Source organism: Bison bison, unplaced genomic scaffold, assembly GCF_000754665.1.
Source record: "Bison bison bison isolate TAMUID 2011002044 unplaced genomic scaffold, Bison_UMD1.0 scf7180017864183, whole genome shotgun sequence".
NCBI classification, from domain to species: Eukaryota; Metazoa; Chordata; class Mammalia; order Artiodactyla; family Bovidae; genus Bison; species Bison bison.
This window is the reverse complement of record NW_011494755.1, coordinates 6445548-6467719: the sequence shown is the minus strand read 5'-3', so window position 1 is coordinate 6467719 and position 22172 is coordinate 6445548. Positions and strand designations below refer to the sequence as shown.

The 22172-nt window shown below is 42.4% G+C and overlaps 1 protein-coding gene and 1 long non-coding RNA gene across 7 annotated transcripts in view; one reads left to right on the top strand and one right to left on the bottom strand.

Moving 5' to 3' along the window:
* Positions 1 to 9145, top strand: part of LOC104991165 — a 15657-nt gene extending 6512 nt beyond the window's left edge. Inside the window, exons 2-4 of the long non-coding RNA XR_825576.1 lie at positions 4845 to 4961; positions 5465 to 5856; positions 7631 to 9145. This is a non-coding gene — a long non-coding RNA (uncharacterized LOC104991165). The remainder of the gene's footprint in view (positions 1 to 4844; positions 4962 to 5464; positions 5857 to 7630) is intronic.
* Positions 1 to 22172, bottom strand: part of LOC104991163 (paralemmin-2) — a 517429-nt gene that overhangs the window by 200140 nt on the left and 295117 nt on the right. For 3 of the 6 annotated variants that reach the window (XM_010843550.1, XM_010843549.1, XM_010843551.1), the window contains one exon: positions 20823 to 21518. The exons of 2 other annotated variants lie outside the window; for them this stretch is intronic. In XM_010843550.1, the coding sequence (XP_010841852.1) occupies positions 20823 to 21518 (696 nt within the window). Of the gene's footprint in view, positions 1 to 16438; positions 21519 to 22172 lie in introns of those variants that run through there. One more of the 6 variants, XM_010843556.1, reaches the window with a different exon arrangement.

Below are 22172 nucleotides of genomic sequence, written 5' to 3'. Positions count from 1 at the left end.
ACACGACTGAGCGACTTCCCTTTCACTTTTCACTTTCATGCATTGGAGAAGGAAATGGCAACCCACTCCGGTGTTCTTGCCTGGAGAATTCCAGGGACCGGGGAGCCTGGTGGGCTGCCGTCTATGGGGTCACACAGAGTTGGACACGACTGAAGTGACTTAGCAGCAGCAGCAGCAGTGGATAACCAAAACAGTCCTCGGTCCTGGAAACATCGATGGACCTCGATTCCTTTACAGCCTTGCTGCTCAGCATGGCCGGTGGGCCAGCAACATGGGACCATCTGGGGCCCTGTTAGAAATGCAGAATCTAGGACCTTCCCTGGGCTTCCCAGGTGGTACAAGTGGTAAAGAACCCACCTGAAATGTGGGAAACCTGGGTTCAATCCCTGGGTTGGGAAGATCCCCTGAAGGATCCACTCCAGTATTCTTGCCTGGAGAATCCCATGGACAGAGGAGCCTGGCGGGCTACAGTCCATAGGGTTGCAAAGAGTAGGACACGACTGAAGCCACTTAGCATGCAGGCAAGGACCCTGTCCCCTACCTCCTGAACCCCAAACTGCCTTTTCACAAGATTACTAAATGTTTCACAGGCATGCAGGAGTTTAAGTAATCTAGCTCTGCAATATCTCTTTTTGAAGGATATTATTTTGAAGCAAAGCTTAAAAAATGAAAATACAAAAAATAACATAACCCATTCTAGCATACCTACCACCTAGAGCTGACAGATAATAGTAAGCATATATTCTGTACTGAACGCTATTTTAACTACAAATATTAACTCATCCAACCTTCATGACAGCCTCGTGAGAGAGATGCTGCTAGATCACTCATCCCTATGTTATAGATGAGGAAACCAAGGACAAATGATTAGGGGAGGTACTCAAAGGTCATGCAACCTGTAAGCAACAGAGCTGGTGTCTGAATGCCCTGGCTTCAGGGCTAAGTTATTCTTTTTTAGACACTGAACACTCTGCCGCCTCCTCCCTGTCCCCCTGTATGTTAAGTCTATCAGATCTCCCTTGATCAGACCGCTAATTCATCCCTTCCTTTTTGCATGACAGTCATCCTACTTTATCTAGCAGTGGACCCTAACTGGCCTTCCTGTCTCATTCTCTGTCTCTAGGTGTTCATTTGGCAAACTGTGGCTCTGACCAGAAATCTTCGATCTTTCCCCCCAGGATTGTTCAGAGGAAGGCCCACAAACTCCTATAACAACCAGATAGGTCAGGTCAATGAGGGACACAGCTGTCGTGTAAGACATTGGGGAGGGACACAGCTATAGAGTAAGATGTTGGGGATTGCAGCCAGGCTCACCCCGGATGTTTTCGAGCCTGGGAGCAAGCACACAAATAGAGGCCCACATTCAAACTGTCTCAGTACTTAAAAGTTGGAAATCAAGCTCAAAATTAGTAAAGAAACTGCATTCTCTCCTCCTAAGTTGGCAAATACACTTCATACTGACTCTGAAGGTCAAGTTCATGTGTTCTCAGGTTCCTAGGAGTCCCCTGTTGAGACTTAGAGGTGCCCAGTGAGATCCTCTGGCCTGTTATGCATGGTCCCTTTTCTTCTTACTCCCCGCCTTTGTCCTGCAACTCTAGGGGCATTGCAGCCAGGGCTGGACAGCCCAGCCTGAACATCAAAGTTCTATCCACACACACTGTACCCCCAACACAATCTGCTTTCCCTTGGTACACCCCTCAGCCATAGGGAAGGGGCCCATGGAAGTGAGCTTGGCCCTTTTGGCAGAGAATTCTGAGTCCTGGTATCTAAAGCACAGCCTAGAGACGAGGGGTGGTACAGGCCAGTCCCCTGGGCCTCAAAATGTCTCCCCTCATGGGAAAGGGTTTAACCAGAGCAAGGCCTTATTAAAACCAAGGGCTCAGGACAAGGACTCCCCTCGATTGGGTCTAAGGTGGTACCAATCACGCCTCATCCAAAGGAGGTAACTGGCCTCATCTCCAGCTGATTCTTGCCTCCTGGGAACGTCCAGTATGGCTAGATCTTCTGCTTTTTCAAGAGGAGAAGAAGAAATTGTGGAATTTGTTGGTTGTAAATTCAAATTTAAACCAAACCAAACAAAATATCTTTGTATGAGTCAATAAAATAAAGGCCAAACACAATACAGCCACAGGCCTGGCCCTGAACTCTCAGTTGCAACTTCTTCCTTGAGGAACACCCTGTCCCCCAACACTGGCCTCAAGCCACTTCTTCCGCTGCACATCCTCCCACTCGCTGGGCGCCTTTGTTTCACCAAAACAGAGGAGCAGACAGCCTCCACTTCCCCCCATGGGCTCTTTGATCAACAAGTTCCTTCTGCCTTGAATGCCCTCCCAGGCTCTCATCCTTGCGTACTGACAACCACACTCATTCTTTAAGGGCAAATGCAAACCCAACTCCTTCAGGTTGTCTGCCTTGATGACTCCTGGAATTCTGGATCAGGAGACCAGAGAATGAACTCTGGCTCTGAGTTTTAGACAAGTCACCAGTGCTCTGAACCTCCTATGTAAAATAGGGGCACATTTCTACTGATCTCGAAGAGCTACTTCTTATAAAAATTAGTAAGTTATATTAAAAAGTGTAGTACAGTTCAGGGTATTTCCTCAGTGTTCAGCAAATGCTAGGAGAATAGGAAATTTGAGTAACTGCAAACGTTTTTTGTAAAGTATCAGGCAATTCTGGGGGCTTCTCAGTGGCACAGTGGTAAAGGATCTGTCTTCCAATGCAGGAGACATAAGAGGTGTGGGTTCGATCCCTGGGTCAGGAAAATCCACAGGAGTGGGAGTAGCACATGGAGTATTCTTGCCTGGAAAATTCCTTATACAGAGGAGCCTGTTGGGCTACAGACCATGGGGTCTCAAAGAGCTGGACACAACTGAGCACAAGCACAGAGTATGAGACAGTTTTTTAAGTTTCAGTGGGCCATATGGCTTCCTTCCCTAGACAGTGTATAAATACATGGGCAGAGATGAATTCTAATAAAACTTTATTTACAAAAACGGACAAAGGGCCGGATTTGCTCCCCAGGAATAACGGTTCCTGATCCCTGTTTCTTACCATTCCTAGGGTTTGCTCTCTAATTCTCAAGGCTGTGGTTACTACTCCTACCAATAGCTAATAGTTTAACTCTGCTTGTGATTTCCAGGCAGTGTCCAAAAACACTTCACAAGAGATTTAACGCTCATCACCACTTTATGTATAAAGGAACAGAGGGACAAAGAAGTGGCAGCTGGGCTCAGAACTCTGAGCCCCCGTGCACCATGGGTTCAGGTCCCGGGCAGCACCTCCACTGTCTCGTGTGAGTTTCTTGATGGTTGTTGGATGAACGTACATCTGCAAAGGTCTTTAAGTCACCCTCCTCCCTCTCGTGTGCTGTCCATGGTAATTATTACTGAACACCCCCAACAATGCATCTTCTCTGGTGACAACTGTGAGCAGCAGGCAAATGGCACAAGCCAAGAGCCAATGTCCTCTGTTGAGTCTCTAGCTGGCTAAGAAGTACCGGGTCTGAGAATGTTCTGCTTTCTGTCTAATTCTTCCTCTTTACTGAGTGCCCGTAGTGATATGGAACTAATTATAAATGGCAAAGAAAAAAGGAAGTGATTTGATGTGATGGTGGACTGTCCATAGCCCTCTGACTTGTATCAGTCTATCTGGAGAAAGGGCTCTCGCTGTGCCTGGAGTGCTGTGTCTACAACACTGTGTCCATATCCCAGGAACTGCCAAAGGATCAATGGAAGGAAAGGCCAGTCTTGGGTGTAGGGATGCTGACCAAGCAGAGATGCCCATCTGCATGTTGGAGGTAGTGTGACCATACACTTTACCATCCCAGCTGTAACACTACTGAGAATGAGGCTGGGAAAACACATCCAAAGTGGGACATATGGTCACTCTGGTCGAAGAAAGATTTCTAATTGGCCACTGGTGAATGTTTTGTGCCGGGCAATACCTATGTCCTAGAACAAAGAGCAACTGGCCCTACTGCTCATTCTGGTCCTTTTTCTCAGTGATGACACCATGACCCATTCATTCATACCCTGTGATTATTACTGTGCTAAACTGGAGGAAAATCAAGGAAAAACAGGCCTGGTTCCTAGGAGTATGTCTTGGTTATTGGTTCTAAAGAGTTAGTCTGTAGTCCTTAGAGTTAAAATTGGCTCTTGCAACCTGACACACTACAGCAAGTCTACTATGGGTTTAATGCTTTGTTTGTAATGTAAGTTTCTGGGTGATTTTCACCTATGTGTTTTAAAGAATTTACATACTACTTAAGCATGTCTATGCCTAAGCATGTACAGTGGGCACATCGTGCAATGCACAACTCAAAGAGCACCATTCACACCATCCTCTATGTGAATGGAGCCCTCTAGGATTATGCAGTGAGCAATCTGAACGACCATACACAGTAGTCCTGCTGGGAAACTCTAGTCCCATTTCCCATCAGCCCGAACCGGTGTACTGCAGCAGTCTAATCCTTACAGAGCTGGACATCCTCAGGATGATGTGACTGTCTGCTTGCCCAGCCACTGCTAAAGTACTAAGCCCTCACTCACCTACATACCCTTGTCCTGCAAGGCACAAGAAAACTATTTTGTCTGTGCTCTGCTTTAAACTTCTCTGGAAACTGCTGATTTAAGTTCAATCTCTCCTCTTGCCTGAAAAGAGAAGACCCATGGCTGTCAGCACAATACCAAGCTTCTTTCTTACTGACCAGGAGAGGAAAACTAAAACAAAAATTCTCCCCGTTTTTTTTTTTTAACAAAGACTCCTGCCCCGTGCTTCCCACTGAGATTTGGGAGCCAAGAATTAGTTGGCATTAAATCTTCATTTGTGTTTTCAACCCACAGTCAGTAAGTCTGTGTCTCAAGATGAAATCAACAGATTTCAAGAGAAGAAATGCTAATCCTGATCCATTTCTGGAGCTAGAAAATGAGTCTTTGGCTACGTGAATACAGAAGGCCCAGGTAAAGGCACGGCCACGTAGATGGACACAGGAGTTCAGAGGAAGGCTGGCAATGAGGGGCCAGAGGCAGGTGCAGGGGGCAGAATGAGATGAAGGCATTCCAGCTGGGTTGAGCTGGATGACCAAGACTTCCCAAATGTGGGGAGGAAAGGGCCTATCTAGGTGTGTCTGAAACAGCATGAGTAAAGCTGGGTGAGAATGTGGCCAGTGGAGGGTGGTGGAGGACTCCTTTGGTAAAAATGCAAATTTATGTTAGTAAGCAAGGGGACCCGAAGTTTGGTGGAGAACAGAGATGGAGGAGAAGATGTCACATTTTAGCAAATTTTGAATTTCAGAGAGAAGGATTCTAGAAGGAAAGGGTAAAGGGGGAATTCTCTGTTTTATTCAGCCGGGAGCTGGGTGCCTTGGTGATGATGAATGTTTCTATATATGCAATGAAGGATTTCATTACCCAGCCACGGCTTCAGGAAATAATCTGAGAATTCTTACTTCTCCTTTGGGCAGCCAGAAAGGGGAATTCTCTCCTGGGACATGAAAAGACTTCAAACCAAACTGTCCTCAGCCAAGCTTCAGCCAACGAAACTTGTTGAACTGGAACTTCCTTGACTGGCTTTTAATCTATTGCTTCTGAAGCTCTTTGCATCAACACCAATCTGCCTGTGCTTAAATAGTCTTTGGTATACTGTAGAACACAAAGGCTAAGAGCCTGTGCCCTAAGAGACAGAGTTGTCAAGGAGCAGAACTTGGTTATTGATTTCAAATCCTATTACACTGGACACTCAGCTTTGGAGCACAAGAGAAGGCATTCCTAATTCACCCAGAGTGAAGCACCGTCATTCTGTTGCTCCAATCCTTAAGGTTCCTATGAAGAAACCATCTAGAAGAGATAGGCAGTGGTATGTATCTGCTGCCCTCAACTCCCTGTAGATTCCAGGTGTGTTTTTACCAATCCTCCAGAGTTTTCTGGATCAGGAAAGAGAGGGGCACATGGATGTCAGGCCCCTGATAAGGCCAGTCTGTTTATATTTTTTAAATGGAATCCAAATTCTTCTTTTCAACCATGATGAACCATTCAGTTCAGTTCAGTTCAGTCGCTCAGTCGTGTCCAACTGTTTGCAACTCCATGAATCACAGCACGCCAGGCCTCCCTGTCCTTCACCAACTCCCGGGGTTCACTTGGACTCACATCCATCGAGTCAGTGATGCCATCCAGCCATCTCATCCTCTGTCGTCCCCTTCTCCTCCTGCCCCCAATCCCTCCCAGCATCAGAGTCTTTTCCAGTGAGTCAACTCTTCGCATGAGGTGGCCAAAGTACTGGAGTTTCAGCTTTAGCATCATTCCTTCCAAAGAAATCCCAGGGCTGATCTCCTTCAGAATGGACTGGTTGGATCTCCTTGCAGTCCAAATAAGTCTTGGTAAATCAGGTATCTGCCCACTGAATTTCACACACAGGAAAATGGCTACTGGTTTTCCACTGGGCTTGGAAAGGCCCTGGAGCAAGGCAGTGATGGGGGATTTGCCCAGGGACTCCTAGGGCCAGGCCAGGGCTGCAGAGGATTGTCTATGTGTTGGCTTTTAAAGGCCAGGGATTTTGGCATCTTTTAGAAAAAACACTTCTGGACACGACTGAAGCAACTTAGCAGCGGCAGCAGCAGCAGTTTGATGTTTTTTTCCTTTTCTTTCATTATAGAGAAATATCTTTGATGTTGACATCCACCTAGAATGTCACTCACAGTCCTCTTAACAGTCATCCAGTAAAATTACTCATTTTTTACATGAAAAAGTTGGGGCCAAAAGAGGAAAAAGGATTTCTTCTAAGTCACATAGTAAATGGCATATCTAGGAGAGAGCCCAGACCCGGGTCCCTCACACTCCAAATGCCAATTCTATCATCTCATGTTTTTATTGTTTTAAAAACAGACCCAAGAACTTAGAATTCAGGGGTTTGGTTGATAATTATTAGTAGTATAGTGTTGTACATTTTACAAGCTGAATTGCTCAAACAAATGGGAGAAAGAGAAATAAACATTCAGAAATCTATGCTAGATTGAGGCCTCTAGTTTCATTTCATTTTTTTCTTGACTTAATTTCTCTATTTTTCTCAGCTGCCTTTTCTCCCTACAACCTTCCTCATTTTTCTTTTGTAATGAGAGAGAAAGGAGAAAGGAAAAGCAGAAAGAAAAGACTTTAAAACATTCCCAGTAGGATTCCTACAGTATAGGTATTATTCTCCTTTCATGAAAGGAGAGGAAACTAAGACTTGTTGAATTGAAGTAACTTGCCCCCAAATAGGAGAAGGCAATGGCACCCCACTCCAGTACTCTTGCCTGGAAAATCCCATGGATGGAGGAGCCTGGTAGGCTGCAGTCCATGTGGTCGCTAAGAGTTGGGCACGACTGAGCGACTTCACTTTCACTTTTGACTTTCATGCTTTGGAGAAGGAAATGGCAACCCACTCCAGTGTTCTTGCCTGGAGAATTCCAGGGACAGAGGAGCCTAGTGGGCTGCCATCTATGGGGTTGCACAGAGTCGGACACGACTGAAGCGACTTGGCGGCGGCAGCAGCAGCAGCAGCCCCCAAATCACCAAGCTGACCAGTGACAGACTTGGGACTTGATTTTGATTCAGATGCCAAAGCATACTTTTTTTTTTTTTTGCTTGGTTTGCAGAGTTGAGACAAGGATTCCAGCCTGGACCACTCCTGCCTGCTCTGGGATCTTTTGTGCTGTGGTTTCCAACCCTAACTGCCCATGAGAATCACTTGGAGCCCTTTAATAAATGCCCCAGGCCTCATCCATACCAGTTAGATCGGAATCTCTGAAGTGGGGCCCTAGTATAATTATATTTTTAAGAAGATGTTCCAGTAATGTGCAGCAAACAAGAAATGAGGACCAGAGAACATGGTGCTTTCTGAGAGGATTAATGAACTTTTTGAGGTCAATTCATCCTACAGTTGGGAGAGTACCTTGTGTCAAAAGCAGACTCATTCAATAGAGAAGAAAAGAGAAGAAAGAAGGGAAGAGGGAAAAGGGCAGGGCAGGGAAGGGATGGGAAAGGAAGGGAAAAGAAAAAGAAAGTTAAGATGTCCACGAGTGATTCTTTCTCCATTAAGTTCTGCTCATTCTCCAGTGCTCAGTCAGTTTTGCAGCCTCCATCGACTACATCCCTGACTCAACAAGAGTTAATCAAGAGGTCTGCTGAGCAGGAGTGGGCTTACTAGAGCTCAGGAGAGGTACTGAAGCTGAAGGCCAGAGTGCCTTACGGTGGAGGCAGCCACTGGGCCCATGTACTTGTCTATTGCATCACTTTCCTGCTGTATCTGGAAATTCACATCTGATTGTGCAACTTCACTCAAGTAAGGCAGAAGGAGCCCAATTAGATCTGATCCCTATCAGTGCAAAACTGCTTATGCCGGAGACAGCTCTAACTGGAACAGATGTTACTTTTGTTTGTTTAAATGATGGAGAGCTTTCCTGGAGAGTTTTAAGTTTGCTGCTGATGTGTTCAATTCATTCCTTGTAAAAGGAATGGCGTGATGGGCACCTGGTAAAACAGAAAGAATCTGAGGTCATCCCAACTTGGGCTTGAATTCCAGCTCTGCGCCTCTGCTCTTATTTCCTGTTGCTTTGAACAAGTCACTTTGTATTTCTCATCCTAATCTTCAAAATGAGAAACTGGGATTTTTTAAGGGAATGCAATGAAGGAAGGCAGTGCTTCCAAAATTTTAGGGGGTATATGTGCTGTATCACTTCAGCCATGTTGGACTCTTTGCAACCCTAGGGACTGTAGCCAACCAGGCTCCTCTGTCCCTGGGACTGTCCAGGCAAGAATACCAGAGTGGGATGCCATGCCCTCCAAAGGAGTATATAAGATGGCATTAAACAACACTGAACCACACAGTGAGACAATGATTATGGTTTTCACTATCTTTCATGCCATCTGATTATATCAAACAGATGGGGGTATAGTCTCTAATCTGGCTATTCCTCTCTTTAACAATGAAAGAGTTGGTCTCAGGTAACTGTATATGTTATTAGGCAACTGTGTGCAGCTGAAACTTAATAATGCTGATTTATTGTTTCAACAGTTGCTTTTATGGCATGTGCTACCTACTTGGAAGTGAAAGCATTAGTTGCTCAGACGTGTCCAACTCTTTGCAGCCGCATGGACTATAGCCTGAGAGGCTCCTCTGTCCATGGGATTCTCCAGGCAAGAATACTGGAGTGGGTTGCCATGACCTTCTTCAGGGGATCTTCCTGACCCAGGGATCGAACCCAGGTCTCCTGCATTGTAGGCAGATTCTTTACTTATCATAGGGTGACAAAGTTACCTTTTAAGTAAAAAAAAAGTGGTTAAAAGAGTAAATGATGGTTCACAGGTGGTACACACAGAGGACAGAAATAAGGTGATACCAAAAGTCCAAGTTTAGGAAAAACTGAGCTAAAGTATGAGACAGCATCTCATATCATGCCTCTGAATAGAGTAAGATTTAGTCAGTCTTCCAGAGAAAGAAGACATGACTGAATTGCTCCTTGTACTCTGATTTGAAATAAGCTCTTTAAGAGAAAGAATATGAGTCTGCATATTCTGACGGATGAACAATTCACACTGGCTATACGATTTATGTCACCTCTGGGTTGTTCTTGGGTTGACTTAAGAATCCTGGCCTTAAAAGGGTAAGTCTGCTGCTCATATTTTCTATACTTGGTGACTCTGAAGTGGGAAAAAAAGAAGTTGGAAAATGTAATTTATCATCTTATATTAAAAAGGAAATACACTGATTTTTGATGACAAGCTCTGAGAGAAAAGATCCATATTTCATCAGGTCTTTGAAATGTCAAATTTTCTACTGATTATTATGCTTAGTAAGATAAGAAAGTGAAAGTTAAAGACTATTACTATTCTGTGACCACATGATCTCAGGAGCACAATAAGAGACTAAGGATTAGGAGGGAAAAGAAAATCACATTTTAAACTTAAACACATATGGCCTTTGCATCTTGTTACTTTTTCCTAGGAAGGGATACAAAACCCCAGAAATAGTCAATAGTTGTTGACTACAACAATTTTTATTTTTCATGAATGCAACTATCAACCATAAGACATGATACCACAAAGTTCTGAAAACGTGACATGATTCATTTAGCCTAAGAAACAGAGAGTAGAATAATCTATATACTAGAAGTTGTCATAGGAAATGAATTTTTTCTTTCCTCTTGAGTGGTAAATGAGTTCACCAGCCTTGGGATAATCTATTATTATAAAGTCACGTGGGTCCTTCTGGTAAAAAGCACAAGCATCAAATTCTGATATTGGCTTTCTGCTTATGGGCTGTTCAAAATTTTTAAATGCTTCCATCAAATTCAAATCCAAACCTAGTGCAAAACCTTATTTTTCCAAAGGAGTTCAGAAGTTCAGCTCTGATTCTGGCTCTGCCATCTCCCTTTAGGTAAGTTTTATCTGGGAACCAGCCATAAAATGAGTAGGTTATGGTAGATTCCCTACCATACATCAACAGGTGCCAGGCAGGTAATATACGCAAAGGAAACTGGCCAAGAGTAAGGTAATAGGAAGTAGGGGTGGGGATGGTGAGCAAGAGAGTGTGACTCCTCTGAAGGAGGCAGCCACCATCAGATCCAGGTACTTGTCAGCCAGGAAAAGAGGCCCACGGTTGACAGACCCTCTGAAATGTCAAGAGAAGCTGGAAATCCATCGCTGAAATCACACTCCTCTTAATTTATTATTATTATTATTGGCAGTGAATTAAAAATGGTTTTAAAACATGATGCAGGCAAAACCAACGTAACCACAGGTTATAACCAACATAACCACAGATTCAGCTGGTGGCTAACCATTTAGTGACTTCTGCATTAGATGATCAACCTGAGCTCTCATAGCCTTAAGTTCTAAATAGCAAAGTTAGGCTTTTGTGTGATGTCCATATAGTGGAGGATTTGACACTGTTTGAGAAAAATGGAAGAGGATCTGGGTTGTTGGGGAGACAGTGTGTTCTACCGGTGGTTGCAGAAGGCTGATACAGCAAGAGGTATTGCACAGTGCCATAGAACACTGTTCCTCTAAGCTCTTACAACAGGGGCAAAATAATAACAATATTAACAACAACAACAAAACCTCCTTTGCTTGTTTGAAAATGGACACGCCACTCCTAGATTTTAAATATTGTTCATCCTTTTTATGAATGGGGAAGGAAAAATGTCAAGCAGAACAAGAGGACTCCAAACAACCAGGTAGACAAACAGATAAGCGTGACTGCTTTCCTTTAGGGAAGGAAGTGCTGCACAGACACCTCCCATCCTCCAGAGGGCAGTGTTATTACTGAGCCGTTGCTTGAGTAAAGGTACAAAGTAAGGACTGGTGCCATTTATGTCTTTTTTTTTTTTTTGCATAGATGGCTCTGTTATCCAAATCCTTCTGTATCCAGTTTCAGCTGTATCCCCACACCACTCTAATAACAAGAGCTTTCTGTGTGGAAGAGAGCTGAGCCTGAAACTTGTTCCCCAACCTCTATTCTAATTTTTAGCTCTATATTGAGCAACATCCTTACTGTCTCCTTGATTCAGTTTCCTCATGCATTAAGGAGAATATTAGCAATGTCTACCTCAAAAGGTCGATGTTACATTAAAGGAAATCCTATCTATCCAGAGGAAATGCCTAGTTTTAAGTACAGAACAATGTTCCCTTCCAAAGTTCTTTCCTCATCTAAATTCCTCCTGCTATAGAGTTTATCTGCTAATCTTTCGCCCTCCGTGATGGGAAATGATCTCTGATCTAAAAGAATTATTAGGTTGAATTATATGGAACTGTCACCATTCCACATTATTGATTTATTAAATGGCGACTTCATATGGTTCAATATAATATGTCACAAACCCAGTGGTGGAAAAGCAGCTTCCTTTTCATACTGGTTCTGAAACACATCTGAACAGCTTATTATGTTTACATTTGAGAAAAGATCTTTAGTAGAGGAACAGACACTTTCTCATCACAAGTAAACTTCATTCGTTATCCACTTCCTGCTTACAGAGTGCTTTGTGTAAATATAACTTCCCTTAATTCACAGCAACACTGGGGAATGGATATCAGCACACTACTCAGCATGTCACTGTGGATATGCCCTGGAGTTAGGGGTGTATAACGGTCTACCGTGGTTCCAGCCTTTTGTTTAACAAGTTTTTCAATTAACAAAAAGAATAATGTCAAGAAACCCTTGCCATTCACTGTGGAAGATAGACTAGATAAGATGTGGTTCCACAAACACTGGGATCAAATGCATAGATGCCTGGGGACCACCCAGATCTCATATGCCCGGTGCGCTTCCGACAAGGACAAGAGGTCCTTGCACTTCTTTAACTTCTATTGGCTGAAACTCTTGTTAATTTCAGCTTGGTAGTCTGAGGCACCATTCCAGTTTCAATCCTGAGTTACTTTCCAGGCATAAAGACACACACAAAAAAACAAAAAAATACCCAGAAAAATCTACCACAAAACCCAACAGATGAGAACAACGAATTTCGTTTATTTCATAGCCTCAAAGAAAACAACTGTGACAATTCTGCAGGTGTCATCAGGCCTGTCCTTTGTTCATTCTTTCATGCAATAACTTTTTAACTTTTCAGTGAGTCCCTACTATGTGCCAGGCTCTGTCTGAGGCCAGGGTCAGCAAACTACCTGCCTGAGGGCCTATTCTGGCTCCCAGTCTGTTTTGGTAAATAAAGTTCATGCAACATAGCTACACTCATTCACTTACACGTTGTGTATTGCTGCTTCCTGGTAGAGCTGAGTAGTTGTGATGAAAATCATGTGACCCACAAAGCCAGAGTATTTACTCTCTTGCCATTGACATGAAAAGTTTGCTGACTCTATTCTAGAGAAAGAGGATATAGCATTAAAGAAGAGAAACAAAGTCCCCAGGTATCTTAAGAGGCTCCTGTTTAGAAGACTGCTGGATGAACACTTACTACTTAAACTAAGGGGCAGACCGAGCTTGACCCATGGGATCAAAGTCAGTGCCATTGCTGAGGGCTTATAAGGAACAAGAACAGGGGTGACAGGTGTGGCGACAGATGTGCAAGAAGGGGTTAGAGAGAGGATTAGTTAATGTGGAAACCAGCTGGAACAGGCAGGCCCCGGGATTCCCACTGAGAGGTCCCCAAACACATGGCTGGGTTAGATGGAGTATGTATCAGAATCACCTGGAGACATCACTAAACAGGCAGGCTACTGGGCCCCACCCCAGAATCTAGACTTGAGTCCCTGAGGTGTGGCTAAGCTTCTACATTCTTAGCAGATGCCACCGGGTGATGCTGAAGCAGGTTTAGGTTTGAAAAGCACTGGATTAGTGTGGAGTTTTAGTGAACGGTTGGAGGTGCTCCCCACGAGGTCTGGCCTGAAGTCCGCTCGTGGCAGGTGAGAAGGGGGAAAGAATGTGGGCACGGACACACAGAGGTAGATGCAGTGAAAAGGCAGTTTATTGTCTATTAACACTGTACAGAGGAACAGAGAGAAGCTGCAAGTACAGCATCGGCTGTTGCTGGCAGTGTTATTTCTGAAGTCAGCTTTTGTTTTGTTTTTCATCTGAAGGAGACAGAACAGTCAAAGTACACTTCAGGTTACAAAGTACAGCAGCTAGTCCAGCAAGTCTAGTTCAGAGTAAGCACGACAGTCTCCCGCCCCACCCATCCCACCCCCAATCAACCACAAAATGGATATATTTACAGAGATGTCACCCACCACGAGTGAGCTGCTAAAGCTGAACATTCCAATCACCAACCTACATTCACTGAAAAGCTGCAGCAGACACAACATTTTCTCGAACCCCTGTGTGATGGGATTAAGTCAGGAGCTTGAGAGGAGGAATGAATGTTCCAGGACTCCACCAAGGAGAGAACGCTTTCCAATTACCAGAGTGGGATGTCACAGAATTGGAGCTGGAGCTGCACATAGAATAGTTGAGATCAGGCATTGCCCGGTGGCCTCTTTGTACATAAAGACATGTTGCACAACCGAGTGACTGGATGTCTCCCTGACCACCTCATCTTGAAACTGAGAGGGTCCCATAGTAACAAGAGGCTAAGGGCACACTGGTTCTCCCTACCACTCTCAGGCAGTTACACAGCTCTTTCATTTTTGGAGTTGTTGTCATGACAGCACGGTTCACAGATGGACTTGAGTTGGGCCTGTTGGAGGGATTCTGACAATGGAAAAACTAAAATGATTTGTCTGGGAACCAGAGGGGTTATTTTTCTTGGAAAGGAGAGTGTTTAGGACCCTGCCTTATTGGAAAAAAGGATCTTGGTCTTTTAGGGTAGCAGAAAATGACTCCATCCTAGGAAAGGATGCTTCCTGGGAGAAGAGTCTAAGAGGAGAAGGGAGCAGATGCTAAGGCTTGACCTCTGACCCCTGGTGTGAGTCAGAGGAACAGGTGTGAGTGAAGATATTCATGAGCCTGAGTATGACTGTGACGGGAACTCAAGAACTTTGGTAGAAAATTAAGGAAAAAATCTAAGAACTCTAAAAATTCATTATCTCCTTTGTGGATGGATAAGAATAATCCTTTCCAGTCTCTACTTAACTCTGGAAATAAGATGCAGCCTCGTTGATATTTACAAGGCCAATAACATTTGGTAGTTTCATACTGTTGGTTTATATATTCATGTATATTGTGTACATTATGCAGATGGCCAGATGCCTCTGACTCACCATTTCACATAAATAACTCAAATGTACCATAGTATTATAAGTGGTCCCTTAACCTCACAAGTCGCAATTACTCCTTAAATACGTGAAAGAGTTAGACTTTGATAATTGCTGGGCTTGGCTTTCATTTAAAACAGCTATCTCCTTCCAAAAGATCATTCTACATTATTAAAGGTGTGGCCCAGAGAGCTATCAAGCTGTATAACAGGTTATCTAATGACAGGTATAGAAAGTTTGATCGTACAACCTAGATCTGCTGGTGTAGGGGCAGGTCACAGGACCTCTGCTCATGCCTCCCAAGGTCTGGGCTAGTGTTACAGAACTCACTAGAAAGTTACCTTAATGGAATAGAGAAATAACTCAGTCAATCAAGGGTGTTTTCAAAGTCAAGCTTCATAACTCATCTAGATTTCATTATAAAAATATTTTTCCTTAAAAAAATAAACATAAACTATTCCATTTCTATAACCACTCCCTATTCCCCTCTATACCATGCCACTCATCTTAGACTGCAATGAATGGCACACCCCTCAGGGAAGGCTCAATCACAACATGTGAGCCCACCTCATTCGCTTTGCTTTTTGAGGCTCTGCCGACTGTGCTTAGAAACAGGCGCCCAGATCTAGGTAGGGGGTCCACAAGTTCACCTCCCTTAAGATGGGAAGGACTGCAGGAGGTCACACCTTGCATGAGACCCACCCCAGGAATGTCAGAGTGGGAGAGTGCAGGCTCAGATGGGAAACGAGGAAGTGTTTGATTAGCAGACAGGCAGAAGCAATGCCCAAGCTCCGCCTACTTTATTCCCCCTGGGTCAGAACTGCAAGGTTCTGCCTCAGGCTCCTGGGAGGAAATTCACAGCTCTAAAGAATGGCTGGGCAGGGGTTGGGAAGAGAATGTTGTGCTCATACAGCTTTGGAATACAACCTGTGATTTTGAAAGGACAGAAAAGAACATAAACAGCGATGCTAAGGCAAACTTTCAAATGGCACATCAGAACTCATTTTTTTTGTCATTCATTTTGTTAACATCACAAGGCAGATACATTCTGTAAACATATATACCATACAGTACATTAACCATAGGAACACAAAAGCCACCCTGTCATTCATTTCTTTCTGTGTTTCTGTTCTTTTACTCCAGAAGGACTGCCTGAAGTCTAGAGGGAATTTTGTAGTTCATGAGATGTACTTTTCTTTTGATAAAAATGCAATGACTTGCAAAAAATAGCCCCAGGTGACTAGTAAGAGGCAATATGGGGAAAAGATGAACCTGTAGAAACTTAGAAAATAGTCACAAAATATAAAAAAGTCATTAATTTCAGGAAACATTTTGTTTCCCTGCTTAGTAAAAGAGAGCACTGAAAATTCTTTTATAAAAGTTAAGGCTGCCCAGATCTTTGATGCAGAAAGTCTGTGGTCCCCCCAAAATACACATGGTATTTTCACACTGACAGCAAGTTTTTTGTGTACAGTTCAGACCTTTTAGACTGGAGTGGAGAGGGGACACAGAGGCCTATTTAAGTCATATAAAAATTAAGGGGTGGTAGGATGAGGCTGATCCAAGGATTCCCCAGGGAAATTACCCCTGGAAACTTTCAGGATGTAATTTTTATTCTAGCCTTTCTATATTCAAATAATAAGTATTTTGGTTTCTATTAAAATGGGGATTATATTATGGAGTTTGCTGAAGCTATGAAAATATAGATATATAACAGCATTGTGCTCCTCATAAAAGATGGACTTTTCTTTTTCCCAAGAAAATGCAGGGAAGTTTTCCTGATAAGACCAGAAGAGGTCTTCACAATGAAGATGAACTGGTCCCAGGAATCCAAGATCTCATCCTGCTCATTACTTGGAGTTGTTTTGTGATATACACCATCATTCCATGTATGTGCTGGGTCATAATAATACTATCCAGTAACACAAGAGGTGCTTTCTGGTTCCTCATAAGCGGAGCTACATATACCTTGATTAATAAATTGAGGAGCTTCTAAAAGATTACATATCTACAGAGTTTCTGAAACTTATCTTTTAACCATGCTGAGAATTCTTGGTTTCAATGATGAATGTGCACACTGCAAAAGTACAACATAAAACTGTTTTTGCCTTGGAATGCTTTTTGTTGTAAACAAAGTAAAATTGCAGGAGATGAGAATATTCCCACAAGGTATGGGCCCTTTGGTGGGCTGAGCTCCACAAGTGGGTCTGGTAACAGAGATGGCTAAGCTTCTAGATTTTAAGCGAGAGCAAAAGTAAGTCCTCCATGCATATTTTGCCTGTGTTCATCTGTGTTTTACACTGACAGAGTTATTTTTTTTTTTAAAGGAAGAACTGATTTAGTGATTCAGTTTTTGCCTCTATCACCGTATTCCCGCCACCTCTTTTGCTACTCACTGGTTCATTGGCATTAAATAAATGGTCATCATCAAGGGTGTTCTATGATCCCTTGAAATGAAATTCTGAACGAAGTGAAAAGAAATAAGCTGTTTTCAGACTTGGCCTCAACATTTTGCTCCAGAGATGATACTGTATCTCTAGGAAATTATATAGAGATATCTCCCCCCTTTTAAAAAAACTTACCCCTAACCAAATAAAAGTTTCCTTGCATTTAGGAAAAACACATTTATCACCAGAAAAAGTAAAATGGACTAGGTGAGAATCAGAAGCCGATACGCGTCATTAACATTTTAGAGTCAAATCAAATCAACTCTAGAATTTGTTTGTATTTTCTGAAAGCCTTTGGATAGTTTTAGGAAACCATGATTGGGGTTTGGCCAGAAAGGAATTCCTAATGTCTTGTCCTCTTTACTCTCAATATTAAATGATATCACTGGACACTGTCAAATCACTTTTAGAGGCAACTAATGTTGCTTATATAAGGAAAATAATATAATTGTAAGTAAATAAAGCACAGACTGAAAAAAGAAAATCCCCTTTCTTTTGTCCTATTGCACATCAAAGGGAAAACAAAAGTCAAGGGTATACAAGTCACCATGATTTTTCAGGATATGCAAGATTTATGTTTACCATTTTAACTCTAAAAGAATCTTTTAATTTCATGCCATTGAGAATCTACTTATAAGTAAATGAAATGTCCCTCCTTTCCCTCTTCCCATTTAAAAGGGTTCTATGATTTGGAAAGAAAGTCCAACTATGACCTCAAAAATGACCATGGTTTTATATTGATAGCTTTCTTACTGATTCTCTAATTAGTCTGGTAATGCAGATCAACACCCTGAATTTTTGAAGGGCGTGATGCCATACATCATGAAGTTTGTACAGAGACAATGCCAGCACTAGCAGGAAAGGTAGAATGTTGACAGTCACAATTCTGTTTATATATTCACTATGAAAGACAGTTCCTTTTTGCTGTAGATGCGATTATAGGTCTCATCCCATTAAAGAACTGGCTGACTCTGAATCCCCCACTGTGACAGGAAAACAAGGCAAGCTATACAAATATATATGCCATATTCAAACACATCTTCATTTTTTGTGGCCACACATCATTTTTCATAAAGGTAACACGTCTTACTTGAAAAACCACTTAAATCATAAGTTTCCCTAGTAAAAGCAGAGAATGAGTTTTAATTCATATAATCTGCTAATCCCTATACTAATTATTGATAAATGAGAGCACAGAATATCACTGGTCTGTTAGATCTCATGTGTGGTGTTGTAGTGAGAGGTACAGAAACTTTTCTTCATGAAAAACTAACTCACTGATGGGAGCTTAGGTCAGATCAGGGAATTATCTGTCCTGAGAGACTCTGGTTCTGTTTATCAAACAACACGCCCAAGGCTAAATTCTATCATTCCATTCACTAACTGTGCTTTTAAAAACTCATACTGAATAATCTTCATCCTCAAGTGAAGGAAAAAGAAGAAAAAAGATATGGGAAACGTTTAGATTATTTCTTTCTAAATAAATTATTAAAATCAGAGATTGTCCAAAACATTGAAGCTGCTTTCTTTTTCTATACAGATAGGTTTCTCTGGCTTGTCTTCTTCTAACTTTTTAAATGATGCTTAAACAAGCATTTACTGAGGAGCATGAAGCTGAAAGTGGTGAGGTTTATAGGCAGCAAAACCAGATATTATTTCTAGATAATTGAGCAGTTTTATTAAAAAAACAGCTGCTTTGCTGAACCTGAGATTTAGAGAGAATTCCCTCAGCTGTTCAAAATCAAGCCATGGATGGAATCACCTTAGAAAGTAGAACTTAGCTCATTATTTTTTTCCTTTTTAAACTTTTTTTGGTTTACATATTGGTGATAAAATGACTTATTTTGTGCTCGTTAAATGTAATTGTTTGAAAACTAAAAAATATTGTTTTTCCCCCTGCTAACTGGAATAAGTACAATTTCAAGCCAATATATTAAAAATAATCAATTTAGCACTAAAAAAGCTATTTAGGACAAATTGAGTTGGTTCTGTAATAAAATTCTCTCCAGGCCTCCTCTCAACACTCTTCACAGAAGTAGAACTTGATCTAGTACATCTTATCACATATTTTTTAAAATTAGGTTCTATGGAACATGGATAAATTTGCGAATTATCTGCAACAATACTAAGAACATTTGGCAAAAAACTTACAAGATATATTTGTTTTAAAATCAATTCAAATGCTACAGCTTTATTTCATTGCTCTATTATTATTTTACTATATTGCTTCCCTTTGGTTCTTTTATACCAGTGGCTATTTGCTTTGGGAGAAATGCTAAGAATTTAAAGAACTGTTCATTGTGTTCCAGATAAAAACCACCCTTGATGTTCTGGAATCTTTATAAGTTGAGGAAACGATGCTTGAAGAAGCTCAGTTATGTGCCACTCACTCCATCAGTATTTGTGGAATGAATTAAAAGTACTTAGGGTGATAAGACAGATCTTTCTTCATCTTTGAAACTTTTTTTGTCTCTCTACATTTTAAAGTTTAATTTTGCGGGGTGGATAAACCTACACGGTGAAGGTACAGGTAACATTCTCTTTTTCGTGGGGACATAAAGAAAAGAGTCCAGATGGAAAGCTCTGGAATCAACAGGGCAGGTGAATGAAGAATTAATTCAGGAACAGCACCGTCCACAATGGATGGACCGGAAGCATCCCAGCAACCACTGTAGGTCAGGAGTGTTTTACAAATATGGTCACTACAGAGAAACATCTCAAAATGACCACTTCATTGAAAATAGATTAACGGAATATATCCATGAAAAAGAAAACAATATAAAAATTGACACTTTTTTTTTAGAGAATAAAAGCAAGGTTCGTGGATTCGCCTAAGTTTGGAGATCACTACTGATGCTCAAAACAATGCTTGTTTCATGTCCTTAGAAAGTTAAAAATGGTGCTTCTCATATAAAGGGTCCATCAGTTAAGTCATAAGAAAGAGAGACAGCTGTTGATGGGCAGGTTATGGAATTAGTCCCTACAATTCAGCTGTAACAAGCACTGGGTTCTTTTTCTTTTACATCAACTTCATTTCAGTTTTATCAGAAGGAAAGCCAGAGATGCACAATACTGTAACCTGGAAGCTTATGTAAGGCAGCAAAAAGCATCACCCTAGATCGAACAAACTAAGTAAGGTCCACTTTTGGCTACACCAGCGTCTGGCTAGACCCCACAGCATTTTGCCACATAAAATATAAAAGCAAAGATCCACAGTAAGGGAGGCAAGTGAGAAATCAGCAACCTGGCGATGTGTGACTACATGATAGGAACATGACAAAACGATTCCCCTGGTGCCCACGGGTTCAATTCCAGTCAAATGAATTAAGGCTACGAGATCACTGGCTGATATGAAGAGTCCATTCCAATCGAGCAGTAAGGAACCAATTCCCTCTTGAAGACACAAGGAAAAGTTTAGAGGAAAAGCAAGTTCTTGGAAAGAGTGAAGCACACACATGCATGTTGTCTCTGAGCTGAGGAAACTGGAGAAAAAAACGAAAGGGGAAAAAAAATAAGAGGGATCAAAGCAATCCAACTGCAAGGCAAGGCAGGTGTTTGCTTCCAGTTCACAGTATCGCAGTTAGTGGTACAGTGAGGTCTACGTAAGTGGTGGAGAGCACAGAGGCTGCCCGGAAGAAAGGGGGAGAAAGAAGTGGTCACATGACAACACAGCACTGACAGCGCTTTTTCTTTTGGGTACCTGGGGCTGGCTCCGTGGCCAAGCTCTCTTCCTTCCCTTCAGGGGATGAGGGCTCAGTGGTGTCTGAGATGGGTCTCCCGGACACCAGCTCGGCTGCATTCCCATCAATGGTGGACACGTCTGTCACTGTCTTCTCCCTCAATGACTTCTCATCATCTTCGTCAATGAGGACCAACTCAGCCTTGATGGTTTCATCATAGCCTAGCACCTTCTTCGTCTCCTCTTCATCCTCGATATTTTGGTAGCCCATGAAAATCATGGTGACCGGCTGATCCAAGTTTGCCTCCGGCCCTTCAGTGCTGGGGGCTGGAGCCTGCTGCCCTGGGTTCCCAGAAGAATGATCTTTCCTAGACTTATGGACCATTTCTAACTTGGCTTCTTTGCAGAGCATGTGTTCCTTAGGGTGGCTGAGGCTCCCATCTGCAATCCCAGTCCTTTCTGACACGTGCCCTCCTCTTAAGCTTGATTGTCCAGCTTTCTGAATAAGCTCTTCTACATCCTTTGAGCTTAATGTGTGCACTCCATTTTCTACTATGGTGCCTCCTGAGTGCACCTCATACACTACTTTGGTACCATCATCAAAGACTTTGACTCCTCTCTGATGGACCCCCTCTGGGCCAATGGTGGATGTAGAGAGAATCTTGGTCTCTCCTGTTTGTTTGTCTTTCTCCACATTAATTTCCATGGCGTACACAGCTTGAATGAAAACAAGAGAAAGGAAGTGCATGTTACAACAAAAAAAGCCAGTGAATGGTTAATTGCCAAACAGACAAAAAAACGGTGTTGTGCCCTTTCTAGTCTAACCACCAAGCATCTTGTTAGCGTGAGTGCACCGTGGACAGAGGTGGTTATATATGTGTTTTAATACAGCAGCTAAATGCACTGGGAAGACACGTGTACAGAGTTTCCATTTCTCAATGGCACTCAAACTTCCAAGGAAGAGGAGCTAAATAAGGCCACGAGCGACTGTTGAGATCCAGTGCGACACATTTCAGGGAAGCTGATGACATGTGAGTTCACCTTGATTGGGAGCGTACCCTAGACTTAGACAATTTTAAAGTCCTTGGTTAGGATGTAACCTAGTTCCAAAATCTTAAATCTTTTTAAAGAACTCTTTTACCAAGTGTTCTTTTTTTTTTTTTTTTTGACATTTCCCTTTTCTGTGAATGGAGATTATGTGAAGGGTTTTGCAAGACGGCACATGGCCATCCTTTACTGTACTCTAAAAGAGGACATTTGCAAAAATGGAAAGCTATGAAAGGAGTCAGATTACATGCTCTGTGGGCTTCAGTCACTTAGCTAGGTTTCTAAGACAAGAACTAGAAGAAGAAAGACTGGGGGGGGGGGGCG